Below are 17,175 nucleotides of genomic sequence, written 5' to 3' on the forward strand. Positions count from 1 at the left end.
GTTGCGATTCCATTGATTCCATGTATTCTTTATACAACTAGTATCCTGAACCCGTTACACTCTTTCTCGCTTTCAAATCCATCACTATCCGGCTCAACATAACCTCCACGGAATAATTTACCGTTTTGGGCATTTGTTCCCACCACTGGTTTCAATTCAGCCCTCAGTCGCTTTTTGGAAAAAGTGTACCCCACTCACGAACACCACAACGCCATTGCTGTCGTCATGAACCTCTGTCGCGGGATCACCTTTGCCGGAGGTCCATGAGCTCAACGGTGTCAGTGTCACCATGCCCGGAACCGCAGCCCCGATGCCAATCTCGACAGTGGAAGAGTTGGAGAACATAACGACAACGCCACTTCGAGTCGTGGTATACGTCTTGTTCACAACCCAGATTCCATGTTGTTCGACGATCTTCCTGTGCCGCCTTAACATCTCGACCCTGTTCTCTTTGACCCATTTCAAGGCAGCCGACTCGTCACAGACACGGTGTCTCAAGACAGGATTTTGGATCGTGAGAACCGCACCTTCGTCCTTCTCACAGATGAACACCATCTTGGGTGACGGTGAGATTGGCGATAATATGCTGGGAGCGCGTGGTTAGACCTCAAAGGTCAATAGGTATTATGCAAAGCAGGGGTGTGGGGCATCCTACTTGGCCGCGACTTCACCGCCTAGCTCACGGGAGATCACGGATCTGGACTTTTCCGGCCCCCATATCAAGCTGGATGGCTTCTCATGCCTGCTCCTGACAAGTTCATCATCGGGTGCTGTCCATCCTCTCGAGGTGACAAGGTCTTACCCAGCGGTAAGGTCAGCAATGAAATGCCAGTCACCGTCCGAGTCGAAGTATGTCACACGTCAACGAACCAACCACCGTGAACACGGCCAACAACACCGTCGATGCCACTGAAAGAAGGGGTAACTGCACGCTGTGAACCAGTAGTCAAAGTGAGGTAGACGATCACAGGCTTCGCGGTTATTAAGAAGATGATATTGGCCAACCTGAGATATTGAGGAACTTGGCAGCGGCCTGAGGCCACTGGGCACGGACCACCTGACGATGGATAAATACGCGTCTCTGAGATCTGTCTGTATTCCTAGACCTTCTTCTTCCTCATCACGCTCTTCGAGGCCATTGAAGATCATTAGCCTGAATTGAACCATGAGTTCCAAGCCCTGGTATTACAGCCCTTGTCACAAAGTATCCGCAGCAGCCGGGATACAGTTCATCAGTGGTAAATTTCTTATATAGTGCCCATCCGTAGGGGTGGTCCTGGAGAAGGCGGGCATAAACACGATCGAGTCGTGAGTTGTTTGGCGTGATGCTGACCTTGTCACCGCCTGACAGGAAGGGGACAGAACACAGGTGGGAAAGAAACCTTTCGTCTGCACTGAGGGTAAGATTAGTGAATTGATCAACGAAAGTTGTTTTTTATTTTTTTTGGATGGATGGATCTCAAGAGATTCCATTGCTTTCGGAATCTGGCTTCCTTTTTCAAGTCGTGCCCAATGTGGAGCAGGGGGCAATTGCACTGCCGCAGCGGCTCTTTGCTTCAGCGATCTCTGGCTACGTCAACAACGATCATTGGCTCAAAGCTGTGGCTATGGCTGCTGTAATCTGTCTGCTGTTCGAGACATGACCGCAACGTAGCTGGCGCTGGTGTTGCGTCAGCACACAGAATACGTAGACTCCGTTTGTGTCACGCGTGCACAAGACTGACTCTATCAATCCCCAGAATGAATGAGCGACGAATGAGCTGAGGCCAAACACATAAAACGCCTTTCTAGATAACGATAGGTTCTAGGTATGAATGGGAATACACATCGCCCCAATGTCATGAACGCCTTTCGTGCACAGCTTCAAGCACCAAAGTGTACATATGGAACCTACAATGCCTTCTCTCGCGATGACCACTGGCACAACTCAAGATTCCTATCTCCCCTCGTCTCTCCACGTCCGGCTTCCTCCTCTTGCTGGACCCACTCATCTCTCAAAGCAACGACCGCACCGTGAAGCGCAGTTCTAACCGAGACATCGTCCAGCTCTGATGTTTCCAGAGATGTATACACCTTCTTGGCCATGTCGACACATAACTGGTCATCGACGTCCCAGAGCGTGGCGATGATATGTCAAAACCCGGCAACTTGGAATGCGGCAGCGAGAGGTAGCTCATCCGTCGCAGTCTCATTCCCTACACGGCCTGTACCGCAAGCGGACAAGTAGGCCAGGAACGGAGGGTTGGAGAGCACGGTCTCGACCAGCTCGTTAATGGCCAGCTCGTCGCCGCTGTCGAGGATTAGAGCGCTTCCGAAGGGATCTTGTTTGTCGGTTTTACCATGTCCTATAAAGTGTAAGATGCAGCATGACTTGAGTCTCTTGACTATATCATGAACGCCCTGGTATCGCGGGAAGTCATGAGAGTGGTACACCCGACAAACGGCCTTGGCCTCATCTTCGGCGTGGTGGAGTGCCTGCTGACCCGGTGGCCTCGGTGCGGAAACTATGAGGGCCTTTTGCGACCGCAGTGTGCCAGCTAGGTGGTCACGACGCTGTTGTCTGGTACGGATGAGAACGTTGACGGACAGGCTGTACGAGGACACAACCCTGTCAAGGGCTGTCTCGGAATTGCGGCGGAGATGATGGCCCGCAGCGTGCAAGGGAAATCCGATCAGTGAACCGGTGGGAATCCACCAAATGTGTGGCATGGAGCCTGAGTTGCCAGTGCCAGCGGGGGGACCATGGTAGCCGAGGGAGTCCAACACAGGTAGGACGGTGGTGTCCCAGAGCCAGCTGAGCGTCTCGACCGACTGTGGATCTGAGCTGCGGGCTTGGATGGATTGGATATCGAGGTTGGGCAGTTCAAGACTAGATATCTTGTCCGCCTGAATCACCAATGCGTCGCAGCGGTGCGACGTAACATTTAGTGCAACAATTGGTCTATCCTTTGCCGCATGCAGCATATCAGTCTCGGTTGCATGGCTCATGAAGCCCTCAAACATTGGCTTCTTGCAAATCGACTCAATCGCTCTGGTCAGCTTGTCCTTGTAGATCCGGCGGGCATATTGAGACCTAAGCCCGACACGGTACCTGTGATTCCCGATATCTTCCACTGCCCTCAAGCGCGCGCCATGGCACTGTTTTCGTCAATAAAAGCGCCGCTTTTGGTGAATTGTTCTACAAGCTCAGGAGTAGACTCGCTCAAACTGGAAATGTCACCTCCGCGTAGATTGAGGAGTGAGCTTGACAGTACCGCTCGACCCGTCTAGAGTAGGGTCATGGCATAAGATGCGCCCTTATCGAAATGGAGAGCAGACGCTGCCGAATCTGAGCCGATGCCGAGAGCTTGACTAAGAATGCGCTGCTTGTCCTGGGTATTGAGAGAGTATGAGATCGATACTGGTACGAGCTTGGTACAAGTTTCAACTGCACCCTCCGCACGATCGCGATCGCGGCTGTCGAACACGCCCGGCAGCGACAGAAACTCCCTCCCAGCTAGGATTCGGACGTGGACAAGAGCCCACCTTTGCGTCAAGGCGGTGAAGAACAGGTCTAGTGCCTGCCGAAGACTTTTTCCATCGCGGAGACGATAGAACCTAAAAAGGTGAACACGCGCAAGATTGTAGAGGAGGGTTGCCGTCTGGGGACTCGATTCTGGGCTTGTGTTGATTGCAGCCTCCAGTAACTCAATGGCTTCGTCGGTTTTTTTTTGGCGCTGTCGGTTGGAGGTCATACAACCATTGTCCACCAGCAGAGCTGCCAAGTTGTTTATGGCGCACCTGGTTACTTCCTCGCTATGGCGGCCTGGGTGTTGTCCAAGCGCACGGGTTGCCGTTGCACTGCTTTCGCTAAGTCCTCGCGATCACCTTCCCCGGAACATCGATCACCTAACAATGCGGCCAAATTGTTATGACGGCCTGGAAGGTCGTCGGAGGTGTCCGTGTTTTTGATGACTTCGCGCATCAGAACAATAGCCTCCTCGATATCGTCCTTGTTGCCGAGACGGAGTTATCTGTCCCCGAGATAGTTCGCGAGATTGGTTCGAAACCTGGATAGCAGGGAGGATGGCGCTCCTATCTCGGTATGGGTGCCCCAAGCGTTGTCCTCCTTATCGGAGATTTGCAATGAGTGCATCTGTTCGTCTGGAAAAACGGTCATGGCGCCGTTCATCGCGGACATTGCGTGCTCAATGGCCTCGTTGTGATCTTTGATCGATCCGGTCCGTAGATGCATCTCATTGAGAAGAACACCTGCCACGTCTAACCACTGATGGCGAAGATCGTAAGGGAGGACGCTGTCTGACTTTTCAAGTGCGGCGGTATTGGCATTTTTGAGGTTGTGGAATTGATACTGGCCATTTGGCTCTGCAAACCCAGCTTCAATGCCTTGTGAAAATAACACGGGAATGGGAATAAGACATCCCTCCAGTCCAAAAGAGATATGTAGCGCATAAGCCGCATGTAGCCCATCAACGGTAGTACGTAACCCATAAACGGTTTCCAGTGCATTTACCATGTGCTCAACACTTCGTAAACGTAAATGTAGAAGATAATTCGTGCGGGGTCGCGACGGAGAACCAGTGCTTGCTTGAAAGGGTGTTGAACTGGAACGATGCACTACTCTCAAGCTGGAACCTAAAACGGTTCGAGCGCCTGAAGTCTGCGGCTGGAAGGCGGCACCAGGCTGGGCCGAGCCCAATGGTTTGCGCATTTTAGGTGTCTCTTGGTCTTCGGGTCTTGGGCGCAGCTTTTCGGCTTGGAGTTCTGGCTGAAGTAGGGATCACCTCATGCAGTCGAGAGGGGGAAGAGTACATTTATGAGAACTCACGAGTCCCGTCAAGAGACTAGAATCCGCCCGACGGCATGGAACAGCCTAATATAGGTGCCAAAGGGACTCTCTAACAAATCAAAACATTCAAACATCGGTTGGGTGTGGATGAATGGCAGCACCTGGCATTGGGCGCTTGGTGGACGGGACTGAATATTCAGCTGAAACCACGGTCGTCGGGCACTCGCGCATGATAGGTTTGTGTAGGTACCTTAAGCGCTGCTCAACTGACAGGCACTTGTTTAAAAAGGTGCTGGCCTCTGCAGAGCAGAAGCTGTGTTCCTTGACTTCTTTCATCTCGCACGTACTTCTATCCTTTTTTTTTACATGTTATATCAGAACCTTCCATCCCAGACCACGTGTTCCTCGCAGCTATTCTTTCATCATGGGCAACCCTGCAGAACAGCAGCGCTTTGCTCTGCTCGTCGGGATCGATTCATACCAGAAAGCCACTGCCCAGAACTCGGCGCAGTCAAAATGCAACGCCTCGCTCCACGACCTTCAAGGTTGTGTCAATGATGTCCATCTGTGGAAGGATCTGCTTCAGAACAAATTCATGTTCGATAATATCCGAACCCTGACTACAAGCTCAGGGAATGCTACTCAGCTTCCCACTTATTCCAACATTAAGCAAGAGTTTCAGTGACATACACGCCAATACCAAACTTGGAGATATCATTTTCTTTTTTTTTCGCCGGTCACGGCGGACTCCTTCGCGCAGTAGCTCAATCACCGCCTGGAAGGCACTACGATCCATCCCTCCTCACAGCCGACTACTGCACCGGAAAGCGGGCTATAAGAGGGTGGCAGCTCAACAGCTGGCTGGAAAGCCTACAAAAGAAGCAAGTTCGGGTGGTTGTTTGTCTCGACAGCTGCTATTCTGGCGGATCATGGCGGAACGGGCATCAAGGGCGCACTCCGTTGAGCTTGGATCAAGACATGGACGTCTTCCCTCCCGATACCGTCCATGAGAAGCAAGCGACCTCGTCGGTAAGCCGCAACACAGAACTCGACACGTCTTGGTCGATCAATCCCGATGGCTTCACCTTGATGGCTGCTTGCGATAGCGACCAACTAGCTCAAGAGACGAAGGGGTCGGATGGAAAAATGTATGGTGCATTCACATACCACCTCATGGACGTTCTCAAGAATACGCAACCCAACGCTACACTTCCATCTTATAGGCTGCTTTGTGACCAGATCACTGAAGCTCTATCAGGCAGCGGCCTTGACCAGAAGCAAACTCCTGGAGTTTACGGGTGAGACAGACTTGCTTTCTTGGGGAATCACGAAGCTTTTGTGTTTGCCCCGCTCGTCTCTGCCATGGAACAAGACAAAATCGTCGTCCCAATGGGTCGGCTCCACGCGGTCTACCCAGGTACCGAGTTCAGACTTTGTTTCCCCTGGGACAATAACGTTGTCCGGGTTACCGCGGTTGAAGAATTGGTGTGCCGTGCGAGGCTGTAGAACGGCCGCGAGGATTTGTTAATGTTGTTGATATTATTCAGTACTAAAACAAACAGCTCCAGAGACAAAAACCTATCCTCATCCTACACCAGATATGGGGGCCCCAGGGCTGAAGCCCTGCAGTAACCTGGCTGTCCAATCCTACAGGAGTATTGCCTCCCACACCCCCTCCCAGGCAGGGCCCCAGCCAAAATAAACCTCCTTGTCACCGAAAATAGAGCCCGTAATAATTAACAAACCCCGCAAACCTGGTCGTTATTGATTTAATCCATATACTCTAAGTTCTTGTGACGAACCCCTATCCAGAACCTCTGAAAGGGAAACTGGTTGAAGGCACTTCTGAATAATCCTGGTTCGGTGCAGCTAAACAGTGCACAACAAGATGTCTCAATGTAAACACAAGATACCGTGAATACAAGTGTGAATTGCATACTGCGGAACTGTCTATCTACACCAGCCAGTTCCTCCGTATATATAGACCAGTGGACCGTGGACCGTTGACTTACAGACGGTCCTCGGTCCGCTCCTGATTGGCCGATACTGGACCGTGGACTGTGAGCCCCGCCGCGGTCCCCGGTCCCCATCTCATTGGTCCGTTTGTCCACCTGGACCGTGAGCCCCGCGCGATCGCGCGGTCCAGTCCTGATTGGTCCCTCGTGGCCCCACTGTCTTCCTGAACCGTGACAGTCTATCGATCCAGGACAGTGCCAGGCTTGGCATAGGGTCTATATATACGGAGGAACTGGCTGGCGTAGATAGACAGTTCCGCAGTATGCAATTCAGATTGTATTCACGGTATCTTGTGTTTACATTGAGACATCTTGTTGTGCACTGTTTAGCTGCACCGAACCAATTGTCAGAAGTTACCTTCAAACCGTATCCCTTTCAGAGGTTCTGTACAGGGGTTCGTCACACAAGGCGTTTGGGAACTACTCTGAGTACCCGACAGTATTTTAGGAAAAGGAAAAAGCCGACTCACAGAAAGGACATATTGGTTGTGTGGGCCGAGGCATAAGCAGAGGGAGACTACTTTCGAGGACTCAAGGGCCGATAGGTACCTAGGGATAACAACCGCGAAGCCTAGACAACCCGGGCAAAGAAACACTAGAGTGGTACTAAGAATAACGTTCCCACAAGCAATAATCACGGCCCTCACCACAGTCTCTCTTCCCTCCCAAGCCCCTTTCTCTATCCTCCCAACAGCCACTCTCTCCGCCACAGTTTCCCCCTCATCCAACCACTTGATCCACATGACATTATAAAACTCATAAAGACCCTTGTTCCTCGTCTCTGGCCAAAGCGGAAGTGACCACTCATCAAACACATCAGCAAGGGGATGCAGCACCAACTCCTTCTCTTTTGCCTTGCCCGCTTTCAACTCTTCCATCAACGGCACCGGGAAAGGGAAGCTCAAGTCTCGCTGGAGCATGTCGAGGCGTTCTTTCTTTTCGGTTTGAGCTGACCCGGGTGACTGAGGCTGCAGCTCCACTTGTCCTCTCGAGAGCTCAGTGAGGTCGACGGTGTTGGTGGGGATGTGGTGGCGGATGTCTGATTCCAAAGTGTTGAGTCTGAGATGTCCGGCGAGGTTTCCTAACTGGTCTAGAAGGGCAAGGATGGCGCAGTTACCTGCGAAAGCGTGGTAGGCTTTGGGGTGGAGGGTCCAGGTGGTGTGTTTGGATGTGCAGTGAAGGTAGCGTGATCGTTGGGCGACGGCTGGTTGTGGCTGGTGAGGACAGGGAAGGGGGATTGGGCGGGAGAAAACGGTGTCGGGTATAGATGGGTGGGTATAATGGCCGTCTGACTCTTTCCAATCTTCGCTATCAGGGATATGTGTACGAGTCTCGAGGGAAGAAGCGGGATGCCGAGGACTGTCCTTTGTTTCAGAGTGTTCCCAGTGAACTGTTGGAAACACTTGCCATCCACCCTCATGTTGCGAAGTGGCAAGGTAGCTCCAGCCTGCTGCCCAGCTCTCGCTTTGTACATTACCTCGATAGGTCAGCCAGCTCCAAGACGGTAATACCTCTTCTCCCATTTGGACCTGGTTCGAAGGATGGCGTTTCTCCATTGGCGAATAGGGTTGCCATAAAAGAGCAGCATCAAAGAAGCAGCCCCCAGGTAAACCACTGATCAGTCCGCCGGGGAATGTTGCTGCGAAATGATTTCCAGCACCAGAAAACGCGTCATGGACATCTTCAGCGAATGTTAAGTATCTTGGGGCAAAAAGTGCTGAGAGCCGAGCAAAGCGATGAAAGCTGGGCCAATGGTCTAGCCTTGAGAAAAGAAGTGTGTTGGTTGGAATGGAGCTCAGACGTTGTTGATGTTCATGCAAAGACACACACAGGCATTCCCTAGTTCTTATCAGCCAGATCTTTCGGCTACTCTCAGAGTTCAGAGAACCCACCAGTTCACCGTATTGTTATGAAACACCACCCTCCTCCTACTGAACAAGTACTCCTGGAAGGTCCACCCCCTCTGGAACCACACCGTCCGCAACAAGTCAATAGAATGAGAGTTCATCACCTCCCTATTATTCATCGGCCGTCTCCAAGGCATATCTCCCTTCTCCTTTCTCTTACCAATCAACCCCACCCCAGGCGCCAACGTCAACAACACCCCCCACCACGACCCCTTTCTACTCCTCTGCAAAGGCCTCGAACTAAGCGGTCCACTTGCATCCGCGCTCTGCGCCGCAACAAGTGTAAAATACGCACCCTCATAAATCCCCGCCATACCCATCAACTGCCTCCCCTTCTCCTCCAAATCATCCTGCACAATACACAACCTGTCCACCCAAAGATATCCCAACCCCAACTCCACAACAAGCCTCACCGCATCAGCTATCGTCCTCGGCAACCCCCGCACCTTATCCAAACTCCCAACCTGTCTCAACTGCTCCAAATTCTCCTTGACCAAACAAATCGACCCAGTGTCACAGCCCGGACCCCACACATAGCTCAGCGCTACATACTCCCCCTTCTTATAAGCAACAACACACCTCCGTTTAACATCCACCACCCAAGCAGGTTTCGACCTCTGTTTCCGACTCTGGGAATGACACCAATGACTCCCGTCACACTCCCCCAGCCATCCTTCAATCACGGCAACATCTATCGGTCTCGACAGCGAATCCGCCGGCCTCCATGCCCCGTCAAGCGGGGAATCGTCCGTCTTTTCAATGTAGGGCAGGAAGGGGACCAGGTGAGGGGTCACACCGTGGTAGGGCATGTTTTTGTTTAGGAACACGGGCATGCCATGTTTTTCTTTTCAGGATCAAGGCAAGGCATGGAAGACAGGAAAAGAAAATCAGATTGTATAAAATATGTCAGGAGAAAATATAAGAACCTCGCTGAAGAGGGCGAAAAGAAGCGGGGGGTTCGGAAGAATCGCAGCTGAGTCGGGCGAGTTTGGTTAGGCAGATTTTGTGCCAAGAGGTTATGCATGCATAGGTGGTGACTGAAAAGGGGCTACAGTTGCTGAGCTTATGCAGTGAACATTGCACAACCCTATGCAGGCCTGAGTCCTTGTGCATTGCTTTGTTCTACACGTCCTATGCATCATTCCACTTTTGTGCATACAACCCCTTTTCGTCCCCGCTATCGGTCACAAAGCCAATAAACACAATGAGCATCAATATTTACATTTTCTCATAACTATTTACACGAATCATCCCCCCTTCGACCTGCACCTAGTTCAAGCACTGGGAATACCACTGGTTAGAAGCACGGCACGTCCCCTGGCTGCAGCACGTTGGTCCGTTCCACCCGCTGCCACCGCACTGTCCCCAAAGAGCCGCGCAGTTGCCGCCCGGGTTGCTGGGTTGTGTGGGCTGAGGCGTGACGGGAGTGGTAGGGTTGGTGGGAGTGGTGCCGCCGCCGGACTGGTTCAGCCTCGCGCGGACAAAGGTGAGGGCTTGCTGTCCGTACTTGGTGCCGTAGGCCTGGTGAGCCTGCTGGTCATTGCCGGTGCAGCAGTAGGGGTCGACGCTGTCGCAGTAGTTTTGGATCTTGCTGGCCGAGTTGGAGCCACAGACGTAGCCGCGGGCGCGGGCGGCGAACTGGTTTCCACGTTAGCAACCACTCTTGTTTCGTGAATCCGGATAAAACTTACACCCTGAGCTTGGCATGTGCCGACGTTGTAAGAAAGACCTGCAACATATCTGGGAGAGCCCATAAAGATGGCCGCCTTGACCTGGTTGAGCGCGCTGGCGGAGATGGGAGGGGTGGTGGTGTTGATGTTGGAGCCAGCATCCGGCCCACCGCAGACGGCGTTGTCCATGATCTGACCACCTTGGGAGTAGCCAACCAAGACGATCTGAGTGTTGGGGCAGCGGGTGTGGAAGTTGTTCACAGCCGTGGCGACGGCGTTGGTGCCTTGACGAGCAGACTCGCCATACTGTACACCGCCGCAGCTGGCCTGACCGCCGCAAGCAGGATACTGGATCGCCTCGCTGGTGGCACCGGGGAAGGCCTGCAGAATGAGGTTGACAACCTGACCGGCGGTGCCGAAGCCGGGAGCGACAGTGGTCTCACGGGCACCGAAGACGTGGATCTGGGGGCATTGGCGCTTGGCGAGAACAGCCGCCTCGGCTTCCTCAACGTCAATAGGGGAACCACTGACGACCAGGGAGTGGGCGAGCAGGAGGAGAAAGGCGTTCTTTGGTGATGGCCACATGGTGATTGTTTGTTCCGGTAGTTGACCAGGATGTTGTTTTCCAGCTGCAGATTATCCAGGAATAAATCAGATGTAGACGAGGCAAGCCGTCCCTTTTATACTCCAAGCGGCCATGTCAGGGGGAGGAAACAAGCACCACGATCTGCATTGACTTCCCCAGACATATTGCCGGTCCCCATCGCGACTGATACCATGACGTACACCCTCCACGACCCTTGGTAGCATTCCGTTGCTCCGCCGAGCTCGCGTACGGAGTTTATCGTGCTGGTAAAAGTCGTCGAGTTGTATTCCTCTGCCAATTTGTCCCAAGAAACAACCCGTGACGCCGGTCGTCCCACCAATCGAGAATATTTCGAGAAGTATTAGTGTGTTATGCGGCCAGCCTGCCAGCGGAGTGTGGATCCACAGTGGTAGCAGACGAGGTTACATCCCAGGAGAATACCCGCGAAGAACTGTTCTGGAGCATACACATTGTTAGCCTCATAGATCCGCTTTCCCAATTTCATTCGACTGCCGCTCGTGAAAGCTTGGTCCTGGTACCCGGTTGTGTGTTGCGGTGGATTGTTTCCCGCCCAAGGGAATGCGGGGGGTCACATCGCAAGAGGAGGGTCAGAGGTTTCGACTTTAACACATTTAGCCTGAAATCGTCAGGCCCCGGCTGCCGGCACCGTCTGCCACGGGGCCATCGGGCTGCTGCCACGCGTTGGACCCGCTATCACGTTTCAGGACACGGACGAATATCCGAATGATCAGATTGGGCTGGTGAGATGTCGGTCTTGTCCGAGACGGCGATGTCTTGAAAGGCCCAAGTCAAGACCCTGCACTTCAACCATGTTGTCGATGCTCATCTTGCCTCATCAACCTCAAACAATGGCAAATATCCGCAAATCCGAAGCGGATGCCTCTCCGTTCATGAAGCCGAGCAAGGAACAAATTCCAACATGATGATACTGGGTTGAGGAGCCTTTGAATGGGCGTAGTATGATAGGGACATTGCTTCTGTGCAAGACGCATACAAGATCACTTGCCTGGGAACCTCGGGGGCACATCCCCAATGGCCGTCTTGTGCCTGAAAAGGAACCATTCCTTGTATCAAATGCTCAATCTCACCAAATGAGCCGAGGATGTGATGACTGTCGTCCCAGTTTACCCTGACCACTGCAGTTTCGGTTCAAAATTGCTTTGTTGAATCTCAGAGGCTGTCCACAAGTTTTCCAGTATCCATTTTAGGGTGTTGAATGTAGATGTCCGTTTCCCTAGCTGCTCTGCCAAAAAGCCACCGAGCCCCGAAAAGTCTGTCGGGTAGGTCGGCTGAGTTCTGGCCTAAGCTGATATGAGTATGGCCAACATTGTTCGATACTCTTTGAAGAATACGACGTCACTGAGTGGCGTGGTAAAGTCACACAAAAGTACGCGCGTGAGAGTAAGAAGGGGTGGGATTCTTGCTGCTGTGTGTCCGGTATTGAGAGACAAACTTGACGATGAAGCGCAATAGGGCTGTCGAAATAGGGGAACTGTTTAACGGCAACGAACGCTCGGGGTTACTGGAATCGGGCAAAGGTAGCAAAGCACATCGGTGATCTGTTGAACCATCCGACCAAAGACTTTCAAGCAGCCGTCGGCTAGGCCGGGTAAGACAGGAACAGGCCCAAAACCTTGGTAAGCGTTATCAAGCAGCCATGGGGGAGTACCAAGGGGCTTTTTCGCTATGCCGGAAAAGTGGGGAACCATGTTGGACAGCCAGCTGGGTAGTCAAAGAAGCCAATACCTGCCATAAAGAGAAACTTGAGTTCACAGAAATTAAGGGTCTGGTGTGTTTGGGACTGGTAGTCTTGTCCATGTCCTTACCCGCTCCGTCCATGGGCCATACTGTGGCTTGTCATGCGTGCAATCAGGGTTGATAGCCAGGCCGGTTACACCAAGCATGCCGTTGACATAGTCTTGCTCATTTGTGGCCTGGAGCTTGGCAGCGGCGTAGGCAAGGTCATAGACTGTCATTCTTGCATTCTCGGTTGAGCCTGGTTATCGTGAGGTGTCGGCAAAGGTAAGCCTCCTGCTTCGTGCGTGTTGGATGGTGTATACCTTCTCCCGACGGGGTGGAGTCTCGAAGATGGTCCTCCAAATCCTCCGGTGGAAGAAGCTCGGGGCATGACCGCAGCACCACCGATCAATTTGGCGGACAGCATCGGCAATGTGTTCCAGCATTGAGTATGGTGTAGCTGCAAGCGGGCATGCCAGCAACAAGCGGTGTGCGAGCACCGCTTCCTGAAAGATCGATATCCGATACCAATAAGGCAAATCCAGCAGAAGCCACACGGCAGACCAGATGGTGTTTCCTGGACGGGGGGCGGGATGTTCCGTGTCCGTCGGGTCTAGGTCGCAGAGATGAGGAAATAGAAAGCTAAGCCAAGCCAAGTGTTTTTCTGTTAGTTGTCCCTCCCATTCGCCAGCGGGCCTCATTTCGGACATGGTCTTAAACCGTGGACCGAGGCCAGCGATGCACTCGAGTGCCTTGGCTACACGATCCTGGTCAGTTGTGCCTAACCAGCCGATGGCGAGTTCGGCTGATGCGTAGAGGGTGGCCACAGTTGAACCTGTGAGGCGCGTTCGGCATTATCACTTTGGTCGATGCCGATGCCATCAGCCCAGAGCCGGAGCGTGGCGGGGTCCCTGTCGCGAAATTCGGCTTGCCAATGTGTCGTGACAGACTTCAAGGCCGCATGGAGAGCTCAGAAATATTGGCGACATTCTGCCACTTTTACACCTGGGAGACTTGAATCAATAGTTCATATCATTGAATACCAGTCGCTAACTTGACAAACAGCCCATACTATTACAAGTACGCACCCGTTTCGTGAAGGCTGTCATGAGATTTCAACCATGGTGTCTGGTTGGCTACACGATAGAATGCACCACCCATTAAATATTTTTGAAAGTTGAGCGGTTCAAGTATTTCAAGACGTGGACCAGGATTCTACTCTTAGTGACTTGGTCTGAGGCACCAGTCAGGTTATATTACTCGGAGCGTGACATTCTAGTGATGTGACAGTCTGGTGGTGATGGTGTTGTCAATATTGACGCAGGCCAAGCCCCGTATTTTCCACCCACAGAACGTTGAAAGCGGGATAAGCACGGAAAGATTCCAACGGCATGGCTTTCAGCCCTAACGTTGCTTTGGTGGAGTTGATTGGCCAGTGCGGCATCGGGATGCCGTATGCGGCCAACAGGCGCAGTGAGCAGAGTTGAATACGAGATCAGGTGACGCGCTGGCCAATGGCAAGGTGAAGGGCTAAATCGTGTTACCCATCCTATCCACCAACGACGACGTCCGGGTCAGGACATATGAAGATCACCTGGTAGTATATAATAGTCAGCCAACGGCCACTTCCACTTCCACTTCAGCTCTGCTCTGTTCTCAAGAGCCACACTGAAAGTCACGAGTCTTGATCCAATCACGACAAAAATCTAACCTCAACAATGAAATCAATACTCCTCCTTCTCTCCTCCATCTCCCTAGCCGCTTCAGCCTGCGCCCAAGGAAAAGACTACTTCTTCCACTATGTGGCCGGCAACTCTGTGATTAACGGCCAGCGCCTCCGCGGCAACTTCTCCATCCCATATGTTTCTCCTGGCGTCTCTCACGCGCCGTACAACCCATCCGACCACTTCAACCGCATCCATCTGAACACTTCCCTCACATCAACGGCACCCAAGGTGCTCCTGGTTGTGCCGACCAACCCCCATCCTCCTCCTGTACCTGGATACTATGGCTTGTCCAATGCGGAAGGTTTTGATTCGGCCTATCGGCTGGTGTACTCTTATCGGCCGGAGGAGGCAGGCAATGGCTTTGTGTACCGGAATTGGAGGACGAATGGGAATCTCCTGAGGTTTGACATTGGTGGTGCGAGTGATGATGGGTATCGGTGGATTGCTGTTTGGGAGGTGACACAGGCCGGGAATGAGAGATGGGTGCCATGGTGGGTGAAGCCGACGGTGGCGAACTTTGCGACTTTGGAGGGTTGGGAGTACGATATTGCCGAGCTGGAGTTGGTGGAGGCGACGGGGCCGGTGAACTCACTTGCGCCTGGGGGGGTGCAGGAGTAGGCGAATCATGAATTGATGATGACAAGGGGGGAGGGTGGTGGATTTCCTCGCGCAAATGATACCAGATAACAGCCATGATGAATATTCGGAAGTAAATAGACTTAACCGTTGTTATGACACTGTTTTTGGGCCCCCCTTTTTTTGGATAGGATTCAGGGATGCGTGCCTCGGCTCCCAGTGCTGCCTGAATCCGGCCCAGCAAAATCGGTCTTTAGCGCCTGTCCTCTCCACTGGAGCCCCTATCCTCTTCAAGGGCATCCTCCAATCGTGTCCACCACTGCCTAAAAGCAGGGATTCTCTTTCATCTTTATAAACAACAACACTACCTCCCGCCCACAAGAACGTCGCCTTTTCCAATCCAACATCAACTCTCACAACCAAACTCTCCATTGTTTGGTCCTGTCCATCATCATCAAAATGCCCCCCAAAATGACCCTCACAATGGACTCCATCACCGCCTCACTCACCCCGCAGGACCTCGCCAATGCGAGCGAAATCTCCTCCCTCCTCCTCAAAATCTACCAAACCCTCATCCACATGCAATACCTCCCCGCAAAATCCCTTCACCCGGGCCCCCACGATCTCACTCGCCTCCTCCCCCTGTTCGAAAAACTCCAATTGACACCCCAAATCATCTACCTCTACACCGTCCTGCCCTATGTCTCTTCCAAAGGCCACGACTTCTACCATGGCGGGTACTTTGCCGACTTTCGCAGCAAGCGCGACGTCAAAGACGCCAGAAACACATTCTACGCCGAGGACCGCCGGGAGCAGATGCGCCCTTGGATGACGCCGCTTAGCTTGTGCTGTAACCACTCGGCCGTGCTGTTTTATGATTCCAGGCGACATCGGATAGGCATTTTTAGTCAGTGCGATGACTGGAGTAAGGATAAGGCGCTGAGGGCGAGGCATGGGGATACAAAGTTGGGGTTGACGCCGGTGGAGGACTTGGAGGTCGAGTCTGATTCTGAGCCCAGTAGTGAGGATGGGGGGAGTGAGCGGGATAGTGATGATGAAACGAGGTCGAGGAAGAAGATGAAGAAACATTATCATCCGAGGTTGGGGTGCAGGAGCCAGGGGAGCAATGTGTGGGATGATATGCCTTCGAGGCCAGCAGGGGATGTGCTGAGGGATATACTCAGGGAGTATGAGACTTTGGAGGAGGTGCCGTGGGTGTATGAGCATGGGTCGAGCCGAGACTGGCCGAAGGGGGTGAAGCAGTTGTTCTTCAAGTATGGGTGGCCGGGCAAACAATTTGCGAACAATGTCGAGGCATTTGAGCTGGACAAGATGCGGCTTGCGGCAATGGGGACTCTCAGGAGGCGCGCGAAGGACATATGTGAGCAGGTCAAGCAAGCGAAGGAAAGGGTGGAGGAGAGGAATGGGCCCGACTTTCTGCTTTTGAGGCGACAGATTGCTACGGCCGAGACACCAGACGAAAAATGGATCGCGAGGTATCAACTTTGGCGGAAGGAGCAAATCATCGAGCAATCAAAAAAGGAGCTGGAAGAGGCAGAGGCAACGAGGGACCGGCAGTTTCCATCTGGGCACAAGCTTAGCATGTTTAGCCAGAAGCCGGAGGATTGGATCCTGTGGGAGGTGCAAAAATGGAGGCAGGATATTGCCCGCGAGGAGGAGCACCTCCAGTCTGCCGTGGAGCAGGCCGAGATGTTCGCAGCTGGTCTCCTCGGCAATGAAGCCAATCTGGAATACATCAAAGACAACATCGAAAAAAGACAGAACAACTTGGAGCTCCTCCGCAAGGTCTTGGAAATGAGTAAGGAGGACGCGGAGAGGCTATGCCCTGGGATAGAGGAGCTCCCAGTCGAGGATGAAAGCGCCAACACTGCCAGCTTCCACAACCGAGCCTATGCCATTGGTTGCCATGAGAAAGCGATTGACGAGATAAAGGGCTTCATGGCTACCGTGCCGATACATTGTACCAAAACAATACAGCTTCTGCAGGGAGAGATTGAAAATCACCGCGAGGACATCAAACGCAGCAATAAATGGTGGGACGGACACGAAGAGGCCATAAGGAATTTCGAAAAGAGGAAGGAGGCCCTTGCTGTCATGAAGGCCAAGCAGAAGACGGAAGGTTGAGA

The 17,175-nt window shown here is 52.8% G+C and overlaps 8 protein-coding genes across 8 annotated transcripts; 2 read left to right on the forward strand and 6 right to left on the reverse strand.

The window, feature by feature from the left end:
* Positions 1–29: 29 nt before the first annotated feature.
* On the reverse strand, positions 30–1,579 carry QC762_512280 (uncharacterized protein; the record flags this gene model as incomplete). The annotated part of the gene is made up of 4 exons (XM_062891628.1): positions 1,209–1,579; positions 656–853; positions 199–586; positions 30–170 (listed from the first exon to the last, which is right to left on the reverse strand). The coding sequence occupies exons 3-4, from the start codon at positions 553–555 to the stop codon at positions 30–32; spliced, it is 498 nt and encodes a 165-aa protein (XP_062742299.1). The 5' UTR covers positions 556–586; positions 656–853; positions 1,209–1,579.
* Positions 1,580–1,605: 26 nt separating this feature from the next.
* On the reverse strand, positions 1,606–2,085 carry QC762_0082430 (uncharacterized protein; the record flags this gene model as incomplete). The annotated part of the gene is made up of 2 exons (XM_062883929.1): positions 1,606–1,660; positions 1,895–2,085. The coding sequence occupies 2 exons, from the start codon at positions 2,083–2,085 to the stop codon at positions 1,606–1,608; spliced, it is 246 nt and encodes an 81-aa protein (XP_062742300.1).
* A 48-nt stretch (positions 2,086–2,133) lies between these two features.
* QC762_0082440 (uncharacterized protein) lies at positions 2,134–3,003 on the reverse strand (the record flags this gene model as incomplete). Its single annotated transcript, XM_062883930.1, has 2 exons — positions 2,134–2,400; positions 2,443–3,003. The coding sequence occupies 2 exons, from the start codon at positions 3,001–3,003 to the stop codon at positions 2,134–2,136; spliced, it is 828 nt and encodes a 275-aa protein (XP_062742301.1).
* A 4,372-nt stretch (positions 3,004–7,375) lies between these two features.
* Positions 7,376–9,704, reverse strand: QC762_512310 (uncharacterized protein; the record flags this gene model as incomplete). The annotated part of the gene is made up of 3 exons (XM_062891629.1): positions 8,697–9,704; positions 7,422–8,643; positions 7,376–7,399 (listed from the first exon to the last, which is right to left on the reverse strand). Exons 1-3 carry the CDS (start codon positions 9,542–9,544, stop codon positions 7,376–7,378), a joined length of 2,094 nt encoding a protein of 697 aa, XP_062742302.1. The 5' UTR covers positions 9,545–9,704.
* Positions 9,705–9,821: 117 nt separating this feature from the next.
* On the reverse strand, positions 9,822–10,966 carry QC762_512330 (uncharacterized protein; the record flags this gene model as incomplete). The annotated part of the gene is made up of 2 exons (XM_062891630.1): positions 9,822–10,349; positions 10,403–10,966. The coding sequence occupies 2 exons, from the start codon at positions 10,964–10,966 to the stop codon at positions 9,981–9,983; spliced, it is 933 nt and encodes a 310-aa protein (XP_062742303.1). The 3' UTR covers positions 9,822–9,980.
* A 1,706-nt stretch (positions 10,967–12,672) lies between these two features.
* On the reverse strand, positions 12,673–12,964 carry QC762_512335 (uncharacterized protein; the record flags this gene model as incomplete). The annotated part of the gene is made up of 2 exons (XM_062891631.1): positions 12,673–12,774; positions 12,815–12,964. 2 exons carry the CDS (start codon positions 12,962–12,964, stop codon positions 12,673–12,675), a joined length of 252 nt encoding a protein of 83 aa, XP_062742304.1.
* Positions 12,965–14,443: 1,479 nt separating this feature from the next.
* Positions 14,444–15,070, forward strand: QC762_512340 (uncharacterized protein; the record flags this gene model as incomplete). The annotated part of the gene is made up of 1 exon (XM_062891632.1): positions 14,444–15,070. The coding sequence occupies one exon, from the start codon at positions 14,444–14,446 to the stop codon at positions 15,068–15,070; it is 627 nt and encodes a 208-aa protein (XP_062742305.1).
* A 417-nt stretch (positions 15,071–15,487) lies between these two features.
* On the forward strand, positions 15,488–17,173 carry QC762_512350 (uncharacterized protein; the record flags this gene model as incomplete). Its single annotated transcript, XM_062891633.1, has 1 exon — positions 15,488–17,173. The coding sequence occupies one exon, from the start codon at positions 15,488–15,490 to the stop codon at positions 17,171–17,173; it is 1,686 nt and encodes a 561-aa protein (XP_062742306.1).
* Between the last annotated feature and the right edge of the window lie 2 nt (positions 17,174–17,175).

Source organism: Podospora pseudocomata, chromosome 5, assembly GCF_035222375.1.
Source record: "Podospora pseudocomata strain CBS 415.72m chromosome 5, whole genome shotgun sequence".
Classification (NCBI taxonomy): Eukaryota; Fungi; Ascomycota; class Sordariomycetes; order Sordariales; family Podosporaceae; genus Podospora; species Podospora pseudocomata.